Below are 15,887 nucleotides of genomic sequence, written 5' to 3' on the forward strand. Positions count from 1 at the left end.
GTTACAGTTGCAGGGCCTGCTGGAGCTGAGCCAGGAGGAATAGAGAGGCAGTGTCTCAAGGGTGGTTAAGTCCAGGAGCACCCAACTGCCAGCACAGCTAGGTGGCGAGCCACACGTGTCCCCATGATGCTGAAAGGCCTGTACGCGAGGCCTGGGGCTGACTGCCCAGGAGAATGGTTTCTGGAGCAGGACAGAGGATGAGTCCCTGGAAGAGGGGTCCCTGAGCTAGCGTTTGAAGTAGGAAGGTTTTGAAGGCAGCGCCTTGGGCTAGAGACACTGTGCAGCTGCGTCGGGACCCTGCAGTAGCAACAACAGCCTCTCTCCCAGGCTCTCTGCCATGGGAACACCGCTCTGTGGGGCTCTAGGTGGGGGAAGCCATGCTGCTTTGCTTGCTGGGGGCTTTACAGTGTGCAGAGTCCTGAGCCCTTGTGGAGAGCAGACGGCGCCTTTTGGCCTTTGTCCTTCCTCTTTTCTGAGCTTCTTCCTATCCTTCTTTGTCTCGTCCTTCCTCTGTGCCCTCCGTGGCCCATCTTCCTTCCCACCTCTTCTGAGCCCCCCTCCACTTTTTTGGTCTTGAGAACAAAGGCAGTTCAGGCTGCCAAGAGGAATGAGTTCAAAGAAACTGCAATTTTAGATTTCCTGAGAACTGGCGCGTGTGCGCATACAGTGCGCATGGACATGTTGGTGAGCACACTCATGCGCACATACATGGCAGACGAGGTGCTGGGGGTTTCTTATTAGTGGGGCTCTTAGAACTGGGAACATGTGTAGAGGAAGACCCTCCCCAGGGCCTGGGGGATCTGACTGTCCAAAGGACATGGTTAGTTGTCCGTCTTCTCTTCTGTTCTGAGGGAAAGGATGCCCTGGTAGAGGGCAGCATATGTTTCGTGGCTGCTTGTGCTGCTAGCATGGTGGTTCAACTAGTCACCCTAGACACCTTCCCAAATCTAGGAGGCGGCAGGGTATGCAGCTTACTCTGAGACCTACCCCAGGTTTCCTCCTGTACCCCAGCACCCACTAGAAGGAAACATTTGGTGTTTTGCAATCAGGAAAATAAATCCAGTGCCCCCCATCCCTTTCCTCCTCCCCCAAGGCCTTAATTTGAAACACTATTTCCCTGGGAAGTGTAATTAGACCAGTATGTTGTTCCTAATGAGCTGGGTGGGGCGGACAGACAATGGAGCCTCCTGCTGCCTGCCTGCCCCCTGCCTGCAGCTCCCCAAGGAACCAGGATGTTTCCCTTGGGTGAGGTGGGAGCTGAGGGCTACTGGGGACAGGGCAGTCCAGTTGGCAGCAGAGACATGTCAACACCTGCACTGCCCTGGAAAGAAATGTCTGACGAGTGTGCTGTCAGCTAGGACTAGGAGCATATCTGGGCCTTCACCTCTCTGTGTTGAACTGGCCCTGGGGACATATGGGCTGAGAAGAAGCTAAGGGTGGCTTCTACAGTTGGGATACGTCCCTCAGTTGTTCCAAGATCTGGGACTGAACTGGCTTGATTAATACCCTGCCTGCCTGTGTTCACCATTTTTGCTTGAGACTCAGGGCAGGTACAGGAATTCAGTTAATATGGCTGTCCCTGACCAGGCTAATATGGTATTGGCCTGTTCTTGGGGCATGGAGAGCTCAGTCCCTGTCACCCGTGAGACAGTCAATTAGATGCCCTGGTTGCCTTTGCAGTCTGCCCCTTCCCTTTCCTGGCAGTGCAGAAATGCTGTCCAGTTTTGATAAGGGTCACAGCACTCATGCTGTCCTGAAAGGACAGTTTTGGGCATCCTAGGTAGACTGGACCAGGAGGAGACTGAGGCCTAGAAGCTGGCAATATGATCCAGGCTCACTTTTACCTTCTGACTGAGATGAGCAAAGGCAGGTTCGCTGGAACTATGTGAGGTGCACGCGCGTGTATGTGTGTGTCTGTGTGTGTGAGGTGTGTGTGTCTGTGTGTGTGTGAGGTGTGTGTCTGTGTCTCTCTGTGTGTGTATATATGTGTATGTGTGTGAGGTGTGTATGTGTGTGTAGTGTATGTGTGTGTGTGTGAGTGAGATGTATGTGTCTGTGTTTATGTGTGTGAGGTGTGTATGTATGTGTGTGTGAGAGATGTGTGTGTCTGTGTGTCTCTCTCTGTGTGTATGTGAGTATGTGTGTGTGTGTGTGTGTGTTTCAGGAGTCATTTAGGTTTAACAGATGTCAGAGATCAAGGCTATAAGAAGTTTCTGGAGCGTTTGAAAAAACTGAGGGAGAGCTTGACTTAGGCCCTAAAGACTGACAAGTTCCAGAAGGTAGTGAAGAAGGTTGGTGCAGCCGTGAGCAGGCACAGCTAGCAAGGGCTGAGAGGACCTGAGGGTGATGACAGAGCAGGCGGCAGTGTAGGCAAGGAGAGCTACTACTTTACTCCCTCCTGTCCCCTCTCAATCCTTCCTTCACTCCAGTTACCTTTCACAGTCGTTGCTGATCAATTCAGAGTTGCTGGTTAGCTGGGGACAAAGACAGAGAAGTGCCACGGGGTGATTGATGTATCTTTCAGTGTGACTAAGGTCAGGGGTAAACAGAGGCTGTGGGGCCCATGGAAACATTGGAACGTAACATGCTTAGGGCACCAAGGAAGAGTTAAATGACACATACAGTCCAAACAGGAAGTGGCCAAATGAAGAGGGACAGACTGTATTCCAGATAGATGGATGTTGAGTACTGAGTCCCAAGGCTAAAGAGAACACAGCGTCTCCATTTAAGAAGGGAGGGATTGAGTATATTGAGAATTGGGATCCTGAGGGGAAAGTCATTTGGTGAGAGAAGTCATCAGTCACTGGAAGACAAGGGGTCTGGGGGCCTTTTTTGGGCGTTGTCAGTGTCTTGAGTGCAGGGTCACATGAGTTGTACGTCCTAACAGCATGCCCACAGAGTGTCGTGGGCTTCGTTAGTTAGGGATATGTGTGAAACCAGAGCAGGGAGACCACAGAGTGGGTTGCTGATATCTGGACCGGAGGAAGAAAACGTGGATGGGAGGAAGGAAAGGGGGGAGGGGAGGTATAGCAAGAGACACGAGAGAGGTTTAGGGAAAGGGTTGCTAGTGCTTGGTGACCAACCAACATAGCAAGGCAGGAGGGAGGAACCAAGGGTGTCACGGTTGTCTTAGTGGTTATTGGGGCCAATGTATGACATGACACCTGAAGGGAGCAGGTTTGGGGGAGTGGGTAACAAATGTAATCATTGACAAGTTAAGTGCGAGATGCCATTAGGAGGCTTGAATGCTAGGAATGGGCTAAAGCTTAGGAGGGACATGAGGAAAAGCCTATGGGGCGAAGTCTGGCTTTGCAGGCTGAGGGAGGAAGGGGCTAAGGTGGCCTGAGAGGCTCGTCCTTGACAGGAAGAGGGAACTGTGTAGGTAGGTGACTTTAGAAGAGACATTGAGTTCAGCTGTCAGGTGAAGAGATGGGAGTTGTTCAGACTGACTGTTGACTTGGGAGAGAAGTTTCCAGAGAAGAGGTGCTGGAACAGAGCACAGGGCAGAGAGGAGGATGGAGGTGGGAGGAGGGCTCAGGGAAACAGTGTGAGGGATAGAGGACCCTGGGGTGGAAAGACAGATATGGAAGGAAGGGTTAAGGACTGGAAAGATGGGGTGAGATGGGGTCGGGGACCTAGAGAGCACTAAGGACTGGGTACACAGTCACAGCTCCATGCTGGCTTCTGTGGCACACATGACACAGCCTTGCCCCCAGAGGACAGAGGGCCATCAAGAGAGGGAGCCCGAGGAACTGCAGCCAAGTGGCATAGGGCGGGAATGTTATAGGAGGTCTGGGGACAATGTGGTGGATAGCGGCAGTGTTGGGATGAGCATATGGGCCTCATGCTAAGGGAGTGATCCCTGGATGCTCACTAATCTCTGTCTCTGCTTTTCTTCCTCCTGCCTCCACCTGTCTGGCTCCATAGCTGTGCACCCCTGCCTTCTTCCTGCAGGGCCTCTTCCAGACGGTACTAACTCCTGCTTGGGCCTCCTTGCCTCCATCCTACATAGCGAGTGGGCTTCCACTGTGGGAAATCTAGTTCTCAGGCCATACATCATTATCCTCACAGTGCTTGAGGGAACAAGAAGCGAGGGTGGTACACAGACAGCTCACAGCTAGCTGATGGGTTTTCTTTGGTGGGCGGGTAAGGAAAATTGTCCTTTTGACCTCCTCATTTGACAAAGCTTGAAGTCTAATGCTTCCTGTTGCCATTCCTCCCATTACTTTGGTCCATCAGCCATGAGAGTTAGTAATATGTCACAAAGCGTGGCCCTTGAAATAGGCCACCTGCAGCTGGTGTCAGATGTCATAGTATGGCCCCAGGTTCTGTTAGCAGCCCAGCTTCTAGAGTGGTTGCACAGGTCTTTGGGGACACCTGTCCTAGGCTCTGTGGTGGGCACAGCTGTCCTGGGGTGTGCACCGAGGAAGCTCTGTCTGTCACCCTTCCTGAATCATGTCACCTACTGTGGGCAAGGATTAAACTAGCCAGTTTCTACCTTCGTCCTAGTGAATTAAGGGTAGTTATAAAGCCGATGTTGTTCTGAGAGAGGCTCCTGGCAGCGCAGTTCTCCTCATTTTCCTCAGGTGACCCTTAGAAGAGCAACCTGGACACCAATGGTAACAGCCACGGTGCCAACAACAATGGCATCCGTAATTACAGTCACACAGTTTATTAAGTGCCTTCTGGTGCCAGATACTCCTCTTGTTCATCTGCTGGTTTCATTCTCAGAGTGACTTTGTTCAGCATCTTGTTATTCCGTCTTTATGAGGACACTGAGTCACTAGGGCTGAGTAATCTGCCCAGGGCCACACAGCTAGGAAGCAATAGAGCTGGCCTTAGAGTCCCAGGCTGTCTGGCCCTGAACCTGACATCCTTCCTGCCATGGGTCAGGAGTCTGTGGCCTCACCAGTGGGGCCACTGGGCAGGAGGTGGCTGGAGTTGCTGTCAAATTTGCTGTAGGTGTGAGGAAGCTGTTCTTCTTCTCTGTTTCTGTTGCCTTTCTCATCTACGCTAGCGATTGTCTGTCCATATATTGGTAGTTCTTTCTAGAGAAAGACTGTTGGAGAATAGGTCAGATGACCACAATGCTTATTAAGACACATCCTGTCTGATAATAGTTAATCTCTGTAACATCAAGACTTCTATGTATGGATGTGTTGTCTGGGAACACCACAAGGACCGTGTATCCAAGAAGGTACAATTTCAAGTGTAACCTGTATTTGTGTTTATTATAAGGGTTTCCCACTAGGTGGCAGTGAAGCGTCTTGACCTAATAAACTTATAAAATAGAATTTCCTGACATGGATTCAAAAGTCTTAAGAAAAGCGCATTTTCTTCTAATTGCCCTAGGAGTGCCCATGAGTATGTACCTGTTGCAGGCACTCTTGCAGGTGTATGGCACACACTTCTCAGCTCTTAGGCTGGCGACTGGCTAGAGACTGTCTGCTGCTGTCTAGGGCTGAGCGACAGAAAGGTGATGGGAGAGCTCGTGGTCACACCTAGAACTGCCATGCTAGGAGTCCGCAAACCCGACGTCACACCTTCCTCTATTGCCTTGCCCTGCTTCCCACATAGCTCTTAGTTATTCCTGTTCAACTCCCTTTGGAAACCCCTGAGCTGTCCAGCCTTGCCCCATTCCCCACTCATCTCTGGTCTGTGCTGGTGAGGGAGACCCCTCCAGAGTGCTGATGATGGTGGCCTTATATCCCACGTCTTGTAATGACAGTGGCCACACATCCCTGTGTCTCATTTGCCGTTGCTCTGTTCTTCCTGGCTTCCTGTGAGCATGTTCTCTTCTTGCTGATGTGATAATAGGGTTGGGGGTTGGGGGGGGGGTCTGGCTGGAAGCAGGGTGTGTCTCAGCTGGTGGGCAGAAGGGTAAGCACGGAGGGAAGTGACCGAGAGGCTGAAGTAGGAGGGCCAGGATGGAGCAGCAGGGTGTTCATGCTCGTGTCAGCATGTAAGTGCATCTACATGTGAGCACATGTGAGTACCGCGTGTGTGCTGTACGGGGGGGGGGGGGGCGCGTCTCACTGATGCTCTGGAGCCTGTGTTGCGGGAGGACAGCCTTGGCCTTGTACAAAGATGTCTGCATTCTGATCCTGGACAGCAGTGCCCAGCTGAGGCTGATCCAGCGTCCTCATTTTTCCTGCCTGTTTGCCCACCCTAAACTCTGTCCTCCATTCCTGTGCCCCCCAGTGCACGCCATTGCTTTCTGCTTGTTTGTCCTTCCTAATCCCACAGCCTTGGCCTTCCCCCACACTGTGATCTCTTTTCTGATTTGTTGTCCCCTGCAGACGGAGGACACAGACTTACCTTACCCACCACCCCAGAGGGAGGCCAACATCTACATGGTTCCCCAGAACATCAAGCCAGCTCTCCAGCGCACAGCCATCGAGGTGAGCCTGACTATGGCACGGCGGCTGTCTCCTTGGCCTCCCCACTTCCTGCCCCAGCCTTGCTCAGCTGCTCTCCCCTTTCTCTGCTTCCAGATCCTGGCCTGGGGCTTGAGGAACATGAAGAGCTATCAGATGGCCAGCATCTCTTCGCCCAGCCTCTTGGTGGAGTGTGGTGGCCAGACAGTGCAGTCCTGTGTCATCAGAAACCTTCGGAAGAACCCTAACTTTGATGTCTGCACCCTGTTCATGGAAGTGGTAAGCTCTACCTCCCCACTGTTCCCTTCCAGAGCCCTGAGGGATAGAGTGGCTTCATGATCCCAGCAACCCTGGGATTCAGCTCTGGTTTTTAGAAAGGTCCGTGTGTGTGTGTGTGTGTGTGTGTGTGTGTGTGTGTGTGTGTGTCTTTTCACAAGCTTTCCTTGTGAAAACAGGAATTACTTCTTGCTCCATCGAAGGTTTTTGTCCTGTGTGCAGCACACGTGGCTACCTCCCTCTCCTGCCTGATCCTGGGCCAGCAGAAGCCTCAGGAGCCATTCTCAATCTGTTTCCTTAAGGAAGGCTTTCATTGCCAGGGCCTCCCCTCAGGGAGTCTCCAGGGCTGACCTTCAGCCATTCTCCCCAAGTTTCCCTGGTTCTACCTTAGCTTGAGCCCTGCCAAGGAATCTTCATCTGCCAGTCCCAGCTCCCCCCCATTCCAGTTCTTCAGGGACCTGTCCACAGGACATGGGGTCCTCAGCTGTCACCCCCATCTCTGTCCCCTGTCTCCAGGTCCTTGTCAGTCCTCAGTTCCCTATTGCTTAGCCCCAAACTTTCAGCCCCTAGCCCTTGGCCCCCTAGTTCTCAGCTTTCAGCCCCCAGCTCTCCAGACTCTAACCCCCAAGTCTTTTGTCTTGTGGACCTTGGGCCCCCAACCATCAACCCCCAGCCCCTAGCCCTTGCCTTTCCAGCCTTTGATACCCCAGCCCCAGATCTCCATTCATTGGCTTCCAGCCTCTGCCCAGAGCCTTGAGTCCTCTACCTCTGTTTCTCCAGCCTCTGACCCCTCAGTTTTTATCTCAGTTTTTATCAGTGTCCCAGCCCCTGAGTCCTTAGGCTGGCCTCCCAGTTCCCAACCCTAGTTCTCAGCCCTTCCTGTCGGCTACTAGATTCTCAGCTTCCAGCTTCCAGTCCCTCAGCCTTGGCTCTCAGAATCCACAGCCTCAGCTCTCAACAGTTCCCATAGCCCTCAAACCTGATCTCACATTATGGTCCCAGTCCATGGTCTCCCAGCCCCTGTCCTCCCTGGTCCCCTAACTTCTGATCTCTCAGCCCCTGGCTGCCCACCCTCACCCCTACAGATCTCAGCCCCAGTCTTCCCCACCTCTACTCCACAGTCCTCTGCCATTGGCCCTGAACTCCCAATCCCTGTTTTTTCAGTCATCAGACCTGTAGTCCTTAGACTCAACCTCCAGTGCTGAGTCCTGAACCCTGAGTCTCCCACTCCTCAGCCCTCCAATCCTCAGCCCCCAGCCCTCTCCAGCTCCCTGGGTTGCCTGGGCCCAGTGGCCGGTGTAAGTCAAGTCTGAGAAAAGGAAAATAGTTTGCGAGATGAAAGCAGGATAGAAATTCCAGGCCCAGTGGCTGTCAACAGGAGCCTTCTCTTGGCTCAGCCGAGACGCCACTGAAGGAGTGCGTATAAATTATTTCAAGTTGTGTTCAAAGTGCTTTTGGGGTGGGGGGAGAAGAATCTGGGTCTGCAAGCCAACTTCTGAGTATCCACTTGGGGGGGACTGTCTGTAAGAAATGTTGAGTTGCAGCCCAAGTCCTCTTTCACGCCGCAAGCAGAGCAGGTTCAGAGAAAATAGACTTGCTCAGACTTCAGGCTGACCTGGGTGTATTTGAAGGGAAAGCTGTGGGAAAGCAAGCTGCCACACACAGCAGCCAAGGACAGACAGGAAGGTGTGTGGCCTCTGTCCCACCGGCCAGCTTTGGTTGGTGGCTACCATTTTGAATTTGGGGCACTTGGGGACTCATAGTTATTCTCCGTCCCTTGGTCCTGCCCATGAGGGCTCCCCCTCACTCCCCTGAGACTCTCTGGAAATTGGCTGAGGACCATATTTAGATTTCTCCTCCTCTCCCATCCACAGATGTTGCCCCGAGAGGACCTCTACTGTCCCCCAATTGTGGTCAAAGTCATTGATAATCGTCAGTTTGGCCGCAGACCAGTTGTGGGCCAATGCACCATTCGCTCCCTGGAGAAATTCCTGTGTGACCCTTACTCTGCAGAAAGTCCCTCCCCACGGGGCGGCCCAGGTAAAGAGACAGAAGTAACCTTTGCTGAGCTGTCCCAGCGGTGGGGGGGGGGGCTTTCTTTCCACAGCTTGGCACATTTGGAGCAAGTGATCCTTGTGGGTGGGAAGCATGGTTCAAAATATGGGTGGTAGTGGAGAAAGAGCTGAGGGGGATGAAGAGGGAGGTGGAGAATGTGGAAAGATGTGGGGGCTAGAATCAGGAAAGGGAAGGGCTGGGGGCAGAAAGAAACACCTCCGCTAGGGTGTGAGGGTGGGGAGATTGCGAGGTCTGGGGACGGTCCCTCGACTGAGTCCCTGACAGGGGTGCACTTGCTCTTCCTGCAGATGATGTGAGCTTGCTCAGCACCGGGGAAGACGTGCTCATTGACATTGATGACAAGGAGCCTCTTATCCCTGTCCAGGTGGGATAAGTGAGATGGCAGCTCCCTCCTGCCCCAGCCTTGGGAGAGGGGGCCTTAACTTCCCCACCCCACACCCCACATCTCGTCTAGCCCCTCCTCTATCCTTCACGACCATAAAGCCATTATACTCATCCCTCTATGCCCTGGTGGCTGGGTGCTGCCTGATGCAAAGACACGGGTGGGAACTTTCGGTTTGATTGGAGAAGGGCTGTATAGTCCTTAGGGGAAGACCTAAACTTTTTTCTGGAAGCATGTGGGGAAAATGGAACATCTACCTTGGGGCTTCATTGAAGGCTTTCTGCCTGGGATCCCTCAGTGAGAAGGAAGTAGAGGAAGTATCTCTTCTTTGAGGGAACGTTGTTCCGTGATCTCATGCTGGGCAGCTCCTTGGAGGTAGCTTAAAGAGAGCAGGCTATGTTTAGGACTGTAGTGTATCTCACTTGTCTCCCACCTCCAGGACCAGGAAGGGAGGGTTTGAGGTAAGACCATTGCAACCTGCTGGTCATCAGTTTTCCTTTTGCTGGGATCTCTCCGACCTAGGTCCTGTTGGTGAGCACAGGACATGTCAAGGCATATGGCAGGAAGCCTATGACTTAGTTTACCCAAGGGAGCACTGTTCCTGTCTTGGGCCCTGGATGGGCTCTGCATCTGTACTTGCCCCACAAGAGGTAGAGAAAGCCCTGCTGTGAACAATGGCCTGGACTGGCTCAGGCTCTCACCCTTGTCTGTGGCTGTGCATGCAACACCCGATGCTGTTAGTGATCCTAGAACTTCAGGCTACTTGTTCTCAGGCTGCAGCGAAAAGATGGGGAAGGGGAGGTCAACAGTTGGACAGATGGATGGATGATACGCAGGTGACAGGCAGCAGGGTTCTGCACTCTTTGAGCCAGCATTAAATCTTAGCTTTGCACATGAGAGCAAACCTGAGAGCTGAGATGGCATCAAGATCCTCAGAGCTTGGCTCTGAAGTGTTCCATAGGAATACTGAGTGCCATTATCTGTCACTTTCTCAGTCTCCCATCTTCCACTGCTTCCACGGGGAGCACCTCCAGTTTAGCTCCTGGAGCCATGCTGCTGCAGAGGCAGGAAGTCTTGCTTTCTGCTCTGACCAATGCTGAGAAGGCGTCAGAAGCCCCAAGCCCTCATCTCTCAGCCTCTAGCACTCACCAGGGCTCAGACTACTGCTGAGACAACCTTTGCCTTTGTTCTCTTGGTCAGTTCACTATTTGAGACTCAGCTTAGGAATGTTTACCACTTCTCTGGCAGGATCTCGGCCACTGCATCAGCTCTAGGTCCTGCATGGTTGTCTGGGTCTCAGCCTCTTCTCTAGACTAAATGCATGACAACAAACAGGGTGCCTTCTTTTTATGTCCCCAATGTCCAGCACGGGGCCTGGTGTAGAGGAGGTATTCAATAAGAATTTGTTTAGATGGCCAATGGGTAGATGAATGAATAGATGGATAGATGGATGGGTAGATAGGTGGATAGATGAATGGATATGTGGCTAGAGAGTAGGTAGATGAATGGCTAGACAGGTGAATAAATTAACGGATAGATGAGAGGACAGGAGGATGGATGGGTGGATAGATAGATTGATGATGGATGAACAAATGGATAGGTAGACGGGTATTCATGGATGAGTGGATGGATATATGAATGGGTGGATGGATGGATGGATGAATGGATGAATGAATGATAGATGGGTAGATTGATTACTGATGAATGGATTCATGGATAGGTAGGTTGATGTGTGGTTGGGTAGATAGATGGAGAGGTAGATGGATTGGTGATCAGATAGATGGATAGATAGGTAGATGGATAGATAGTTGAACAGATGAATAGATGGGAAGGTAGATGGGCATATGAATTATGTGTATGTGTATATATGGATGGATACATAGGAGAATAAACAGATAATTTGCCCATTTTCTACATGGGTCTGAGGAAGAACGTTTCCTAACAGGACAACTGAGTGGAACTTTGAGAGGGCTCCATAGTAATGTCAATGCAAGTTTGTGTTTGTCTTCCTTGTTGGTGGGTATTTGTAGCTAAGTGAGTCCTAACCCCTGTCTTGCCCTTTTCCAGCTTCTGTTTCCTGCCCCCATCGCAGGCCTGTCTGACTTGCAACTAAGTACATGGCTTCCCAGCAGGATTACTGCTGTCTGTGTGCTACCTTCAATGTCCACAAGCTTAGATAAGGGGGCCTTGCTGGCTCTAAACACAGCCAGAGGTAAACAGTCAGGAGGTCCAGGCTGGGCAGACTCCTGACACTGCCATGAGGGGCCCCGGGCTGAGCCTGAGCAAGAGTCAGAGCCAGAGCTAGACCTGTGCTCTATATGACATGGCCACTCTGACTGGATCAGTGGCAGAGGGGTGGGTGGCCAGGAACTGGGCTGCTGGAGGTGTGCCACACACGCAAGGCTGGCCTTGTCTAGGTCGGGAGATGGCAGAAGGAAGAGGAAGACGAGAAAAGGAGAAAGAGAAAGAAGAACCAGTTTGCTTTGATGGGAGAGACCTGGGCCCCATTCTTACTGAACATACCATCTGGCAGGAACATGCCATTTTGGAGAGGTGATATGTGTGTTTACATAGCAAGGCTTTGTGTGTGTGTGTGTGTGTGTGTGTGTGTGTGTGTGTGTATGTGCATTTGGTGAGGTGGTATGTATATGGTAAGGTGGTGGATGCATGTGGTAAGGTGATGTGTGTAGTATAGTGCATACATGTGGTGAGGTAGCAGGTATGTATATGTGATAAGGTTAGTATGTGTGTGGTCAAGTGGTGTATGCATGTGGTAAGGCAGTGTGTGTGTATGTGGTAAGGTAGTATGCATGTTTATTGTAGGTATGTGTGGATATGTCAGTGGTAGGTGTGTGTGTCTGGGTGTGTGTGTTGTGGTGAAGTGTGTGTATGTGGTAAGGTGCTATGCATGTATACGCGTACATGGTTGGTATGTGTATTACTGAGAACACAGCTAGAAGGGGACATGGAAGAGCCACGAGAAAGTGGTGGGGACCTCCTCTCATATGATGGCCTAGGATGTGGGCGGCTCTCAGGCTCAGGCTAATTTGGAGCTCACTGCTCCAGTTATAGTCTTGAGGCTGCCATGAAGGTGGAAACACAGTCCCAGAATTGGAGCAGCAAATTATGGCCACAGCCCGAAGGGGAGCGTGTAATTTCTGCAGCTGCACGGAGCTTTGGCGCTATGTTTAGCTGCATGTGTTTCTTTTGCTCTGGTGACCTGCCTGTCCCCCTCTCACCTTCTTTAAAAAGGAACATTTTCAAAATAACAGAGAGGCCTCTGAGGGGTCAGAGCAAGAAGGGGAGGGAGGGACAGAGTCATCTTTGGCCCTCTGGGGGCTGCTGGAGTACACACCAGTATGTTCTGGAAGGTCCTACTGTACCCAGTATTGGCCAGCAGCCTTGGCTGGATGCCATTTCATCTGCCTGCCTTCTCAGGTTTGGGATCAAGAGCTGCTCCTCAGGGATGCTTCCTACACAGAAGAGAGGGCTGGGAGTCAAACCCCCACTCCAGGTTTCCTCACTCCTGCCCTGCACCTGGCCATTCTTCCTGCACAGGAAGAAAGCATGGCCCGGGCTTCACTTTTTTTTAGGGTCCTCTTGGAGTTTCTGGGTCACTGATAAGGGAGGCTAGTGCTGGTAACTGTGGATCCCCCTGACCCATGTGTTCTCCAGCCTCCCCTCCCCTCCCATTTCTCTTGTGGCAGGACCCGTTTTCTGCCCCACCCCATCTCAGATCTGCTGTGTTTTCCCCCTTCTGCCCCTCTGATCTGCTTTGTTCTCCTGCTATTAGCTGTTCACCTGCACGAGCTCTACCCCTCACCCTGGCCTCCTGCCATGGCCTCCAGGCTTGTCTGAGGTGCGCCTGTAAGACACTGAATTACAGTTCTAGAGAAGCAACTGAGGGTTTATGGTGAGGAGCCATGTCTAGAACAAACAGCAGGGGTGCCCTGTGAGACTCCTTCAGCTTCCTCTGTGTGGGTCAGGGCAACTACGTGGCCCCCAGCTTCTGGAGGATCAAGGCTGAGCATCTTGCCCTTGCTCGGCTACCCTACCAGAAGGTATGGGGAGGTTGGGGACAGAAGGAGAAGATGATGGGGACTGGAAATGTCCCTGGAGCAGGTAGGTTTGAGAAAGGCAGGGGGAGTGGCTGAGTACGTGGCACCTGAACAGTTAGATCACAGTAAGAGACCAAATAGCCTGGCAAGGTCTTTCTCACATTTAAACCCTGACTCACCGTTCACTGTTGCTCTGGGTCATTGTGGTTCAAGGAGGTCACAGAAATGGTTGGGTCATGGAGCCGGGGTTGTCCAACTGGGGACAGCTGGTGCAGAGGGTGCCTGGAGGGAAGCGGGGAGAGCCCTACTCCCTCAGGCTGGCCAAACTTTCCTGTCACAGGTTCTCAAATCCCATCACTAACTGGCATGTTTAATTTGTAGCTCGCAGATGGGCTGTCAAGCTTGACCCCAACTAACCTGAGGTCTTCTCCGTCCAGTTCCCATGTAGGTATTCTTTATTATTTGTTGGCTCGGTTTTCCTGGCACATCTGGGATAATGAGGAGAGGAGGCATTCCTGAGCATGGTGCAATCATGGAGGGGTGGGGAGAAGGTTCTGGGGTGCAGTCCCATAAATCTCTGCCTCTGGTCGATGTCCTGCTCCCTCTGAGCCTTACTTCAGTCCTGGTTACGCGTGTGGGCAGGGCTTCTGTGTGGCTGCAAGGGCTAAAATAAGCAGGCATGCCCCTAGCTTCGACTCTGCCCTTTGAGGTCTGGGCCTGAGAAGGTTTTTCAGAGGGCAGCAGCTAGCCTTCCTTGTTTCTCCCTACATGAGTGTGGGTGTGGTGGAGGACTCCTGGTAGGTCCTTGTGTACCCTGAGATCCAAGTGGTTGGGCCAGCATCAGCCCTGCAGTGCCCAGCAGGGCTACTTTCTTTCTGCTTCTGCTTATCTCTGTGGTTCAGGTTTCTTTCTGAATTACCTTTTATGGGGAATACAGAGGACACACAGAGTGCAGGGCAGAGGTAAAGCTATCTGCATCTCCATTCTCTGCTAAGAGTCTTTAGACATGCCCGTGTTCCTAGGTATCTTTTATGTACTTGTTTATACCTCGAGTTTTACAATGTTGCAATCATATTGCATTTTCTTATATCTTCTTTAAAAAGCTTTAAAATACAGTGTAAATGTTCTCCCACTATTTATATATGTACACACACACACACACACACACACACACACACACACACATTAGATATGGCCAAATGTTTCATGGAGCCTCTGGAATGGCCAGCTACTCATTGCTGGACACTTGATTTGCTAACTCTCACTGCTGTTCTCCTTACATTCCCAGAAAGCTTAGTTTATTATCTATAGGTCAGGTCATTTAATTTATCCCTAGATATTTTGTAGCCTTTATTACTATTCTCAGTGGAATATCTTTCTTTTTTGTGACTGTAATTCTTGCTAGGAAATGCTCCTTTCTTCCCCTCCCCTCTCCTTTTATCCCCTCCCCTTCCCTCCCTTCCCCTCCCCTCCTCACTTTCCCTCCCCTCCTCTCCTTCTCTCTCTTTCTGATCCAGGAATTGAGCCCAGTGCCCTGTGCACGCTAGGCAAGTGCTCCTGCCCTGAGTTACACCCCAGCTCCCGGAGCGGTACTTCTGTATGCTTACATTCAGCCATCTCTTTATTAAGCCCTTATCCCAGCCCTTATTGATTTAAGAAAATGTGTCGATAGATAAGACTGTTCAAACAAGCTTGACTTTATTCCTCAAAGCTGTATCTTTATTATTTCCCATTTCAGAACCGTATTTGACAGTAGAGGGGCCACTGAGCAAAGTTATTTGGCCATTAATTTATGAGAATGTTTCTGTTACTTTCTTTTAGTTGTGGTAAAAACTAGCTGTTTCAGATAGTCTTGGCTTTGCTGAGATTTTGGTTCTTTTATTGTTAGTTTTCTGATAGCTTAAAATTTAAATGAAGTCTGGCAAGGTGGTTCAATGGATAAGAGTGCTTGCTGCCCAAGCATGAGGACCCGAGTTCAAATCTCAGCATCCACATAAAAAGCCAGGCATGGGCACATGCATCTATGACCAATGTAGGGGGTGTGGCCAGCAGAGACAAGAGGATTCCCTGGGGGGCTGGCTGGATGCCAGCTTAGCTCCAGCTTCAGTGAGAGACCCCATGCTAAGACAACGAGGTGGAGGGTGGCAGAGCAGGACACGTGACTTGTTTCTTCAGCCTCCACATGAGCACATGGCCCTGTGAACCTGCACGCACATGTACGCATTCCCCCCGCGAGGAAAAACAAGTCTAAGTGTTTAATCTTATCAGTATCATTTGGTATTTATCAAGACAATGCTTTTCTTGATGTTATTCTGATAACATAAAGAGCAAGGGCCCCATGTTCCTGGGGTAAATTTAAGGTTGCCATCTGTCAAGGGTTCCTAGCTTACTCAGGCTGAAACCCTCTTCTCTAAGACAAGCGGGAGGTCAGCTGGCTGGCTGGACAAGTTGGTTAGACTGGATCATTAGGCTCCTGCATACTGAACACTGGCATGCAGGCTCCCCCAGTGTGCATGCTCATCTTCCAGTCATCTGACACAGCCGAGCTCTCTGGCTCCGGATGTGCAGAATGGAGGGGCTGTAATCCTTTCATTTAAAACCACAATCCACATGTAATATCTGTGATTTTTAGCCTTTAGTTTATTAATGTTTGAGAAGAGTGTAACGATGCTACGGAGACATCTGAGTGTAGGGGTCTCTGAAAATTTAAGATCTGTC

At 51.2% G+C, this 15,887-nt stretch overlaps 1 protein-coding gene across 7 annotated transcripts in view; it reads left to right on the plus strand.

Annotated features, from left to right (window-relative positions):
- The window catches only part of Dysf (dysferlin), a 201,247-nt gene that overhangs the window by 135,121 nt on the left and 50,239 nt on the right, over window positions 1–15,887 (plus strand). For 4 of the 7 annotated variants that reach the window (XM_038318221.1, XM_038318223.1, XM_038318220.1 and 1 more), the window contains 4 exons: window positions 6,300–6,401; window positions 6,495–6,656; window positions 8,528–8,693; window positions 9,017–9,093. In XM_038318221.1, the coding sequence (XP_038174149.1) occupies window positions 6,300–6,401; window positions 6,495–6,656; window positions 8,528–8,693; window positions 9,017–9,093 (507 nt within the window). Of the gene's footprint in view, window positions 1–6,299; window positions 6,402–6,494; window positions 6,657–8,527; window positions 8,694–9,016; window positions 9,094–13,550; window positions 13,614–15,887 lie in introns of all 7 variants that reach the window. The other 3 variants (XM_038318219.1, XM_042054450.1, XM_038318218.1) reach the window with 1 other exon arrangement.

The sequence above is a fragment of the Arvicola amphibius genome, chromosome 2 (assembly GCF_903992535.2).
Source record: "Arvicola amphibius chromosome 2, mArvAmp1.2, whole genome shotgun sequence".
Classification (NCBI taxonomy): Eukaryota; Metazoa; Chordata; class Mammalia; order Rodentia; family Cricetidae; genus Arvicola; species Arvicola amphibius.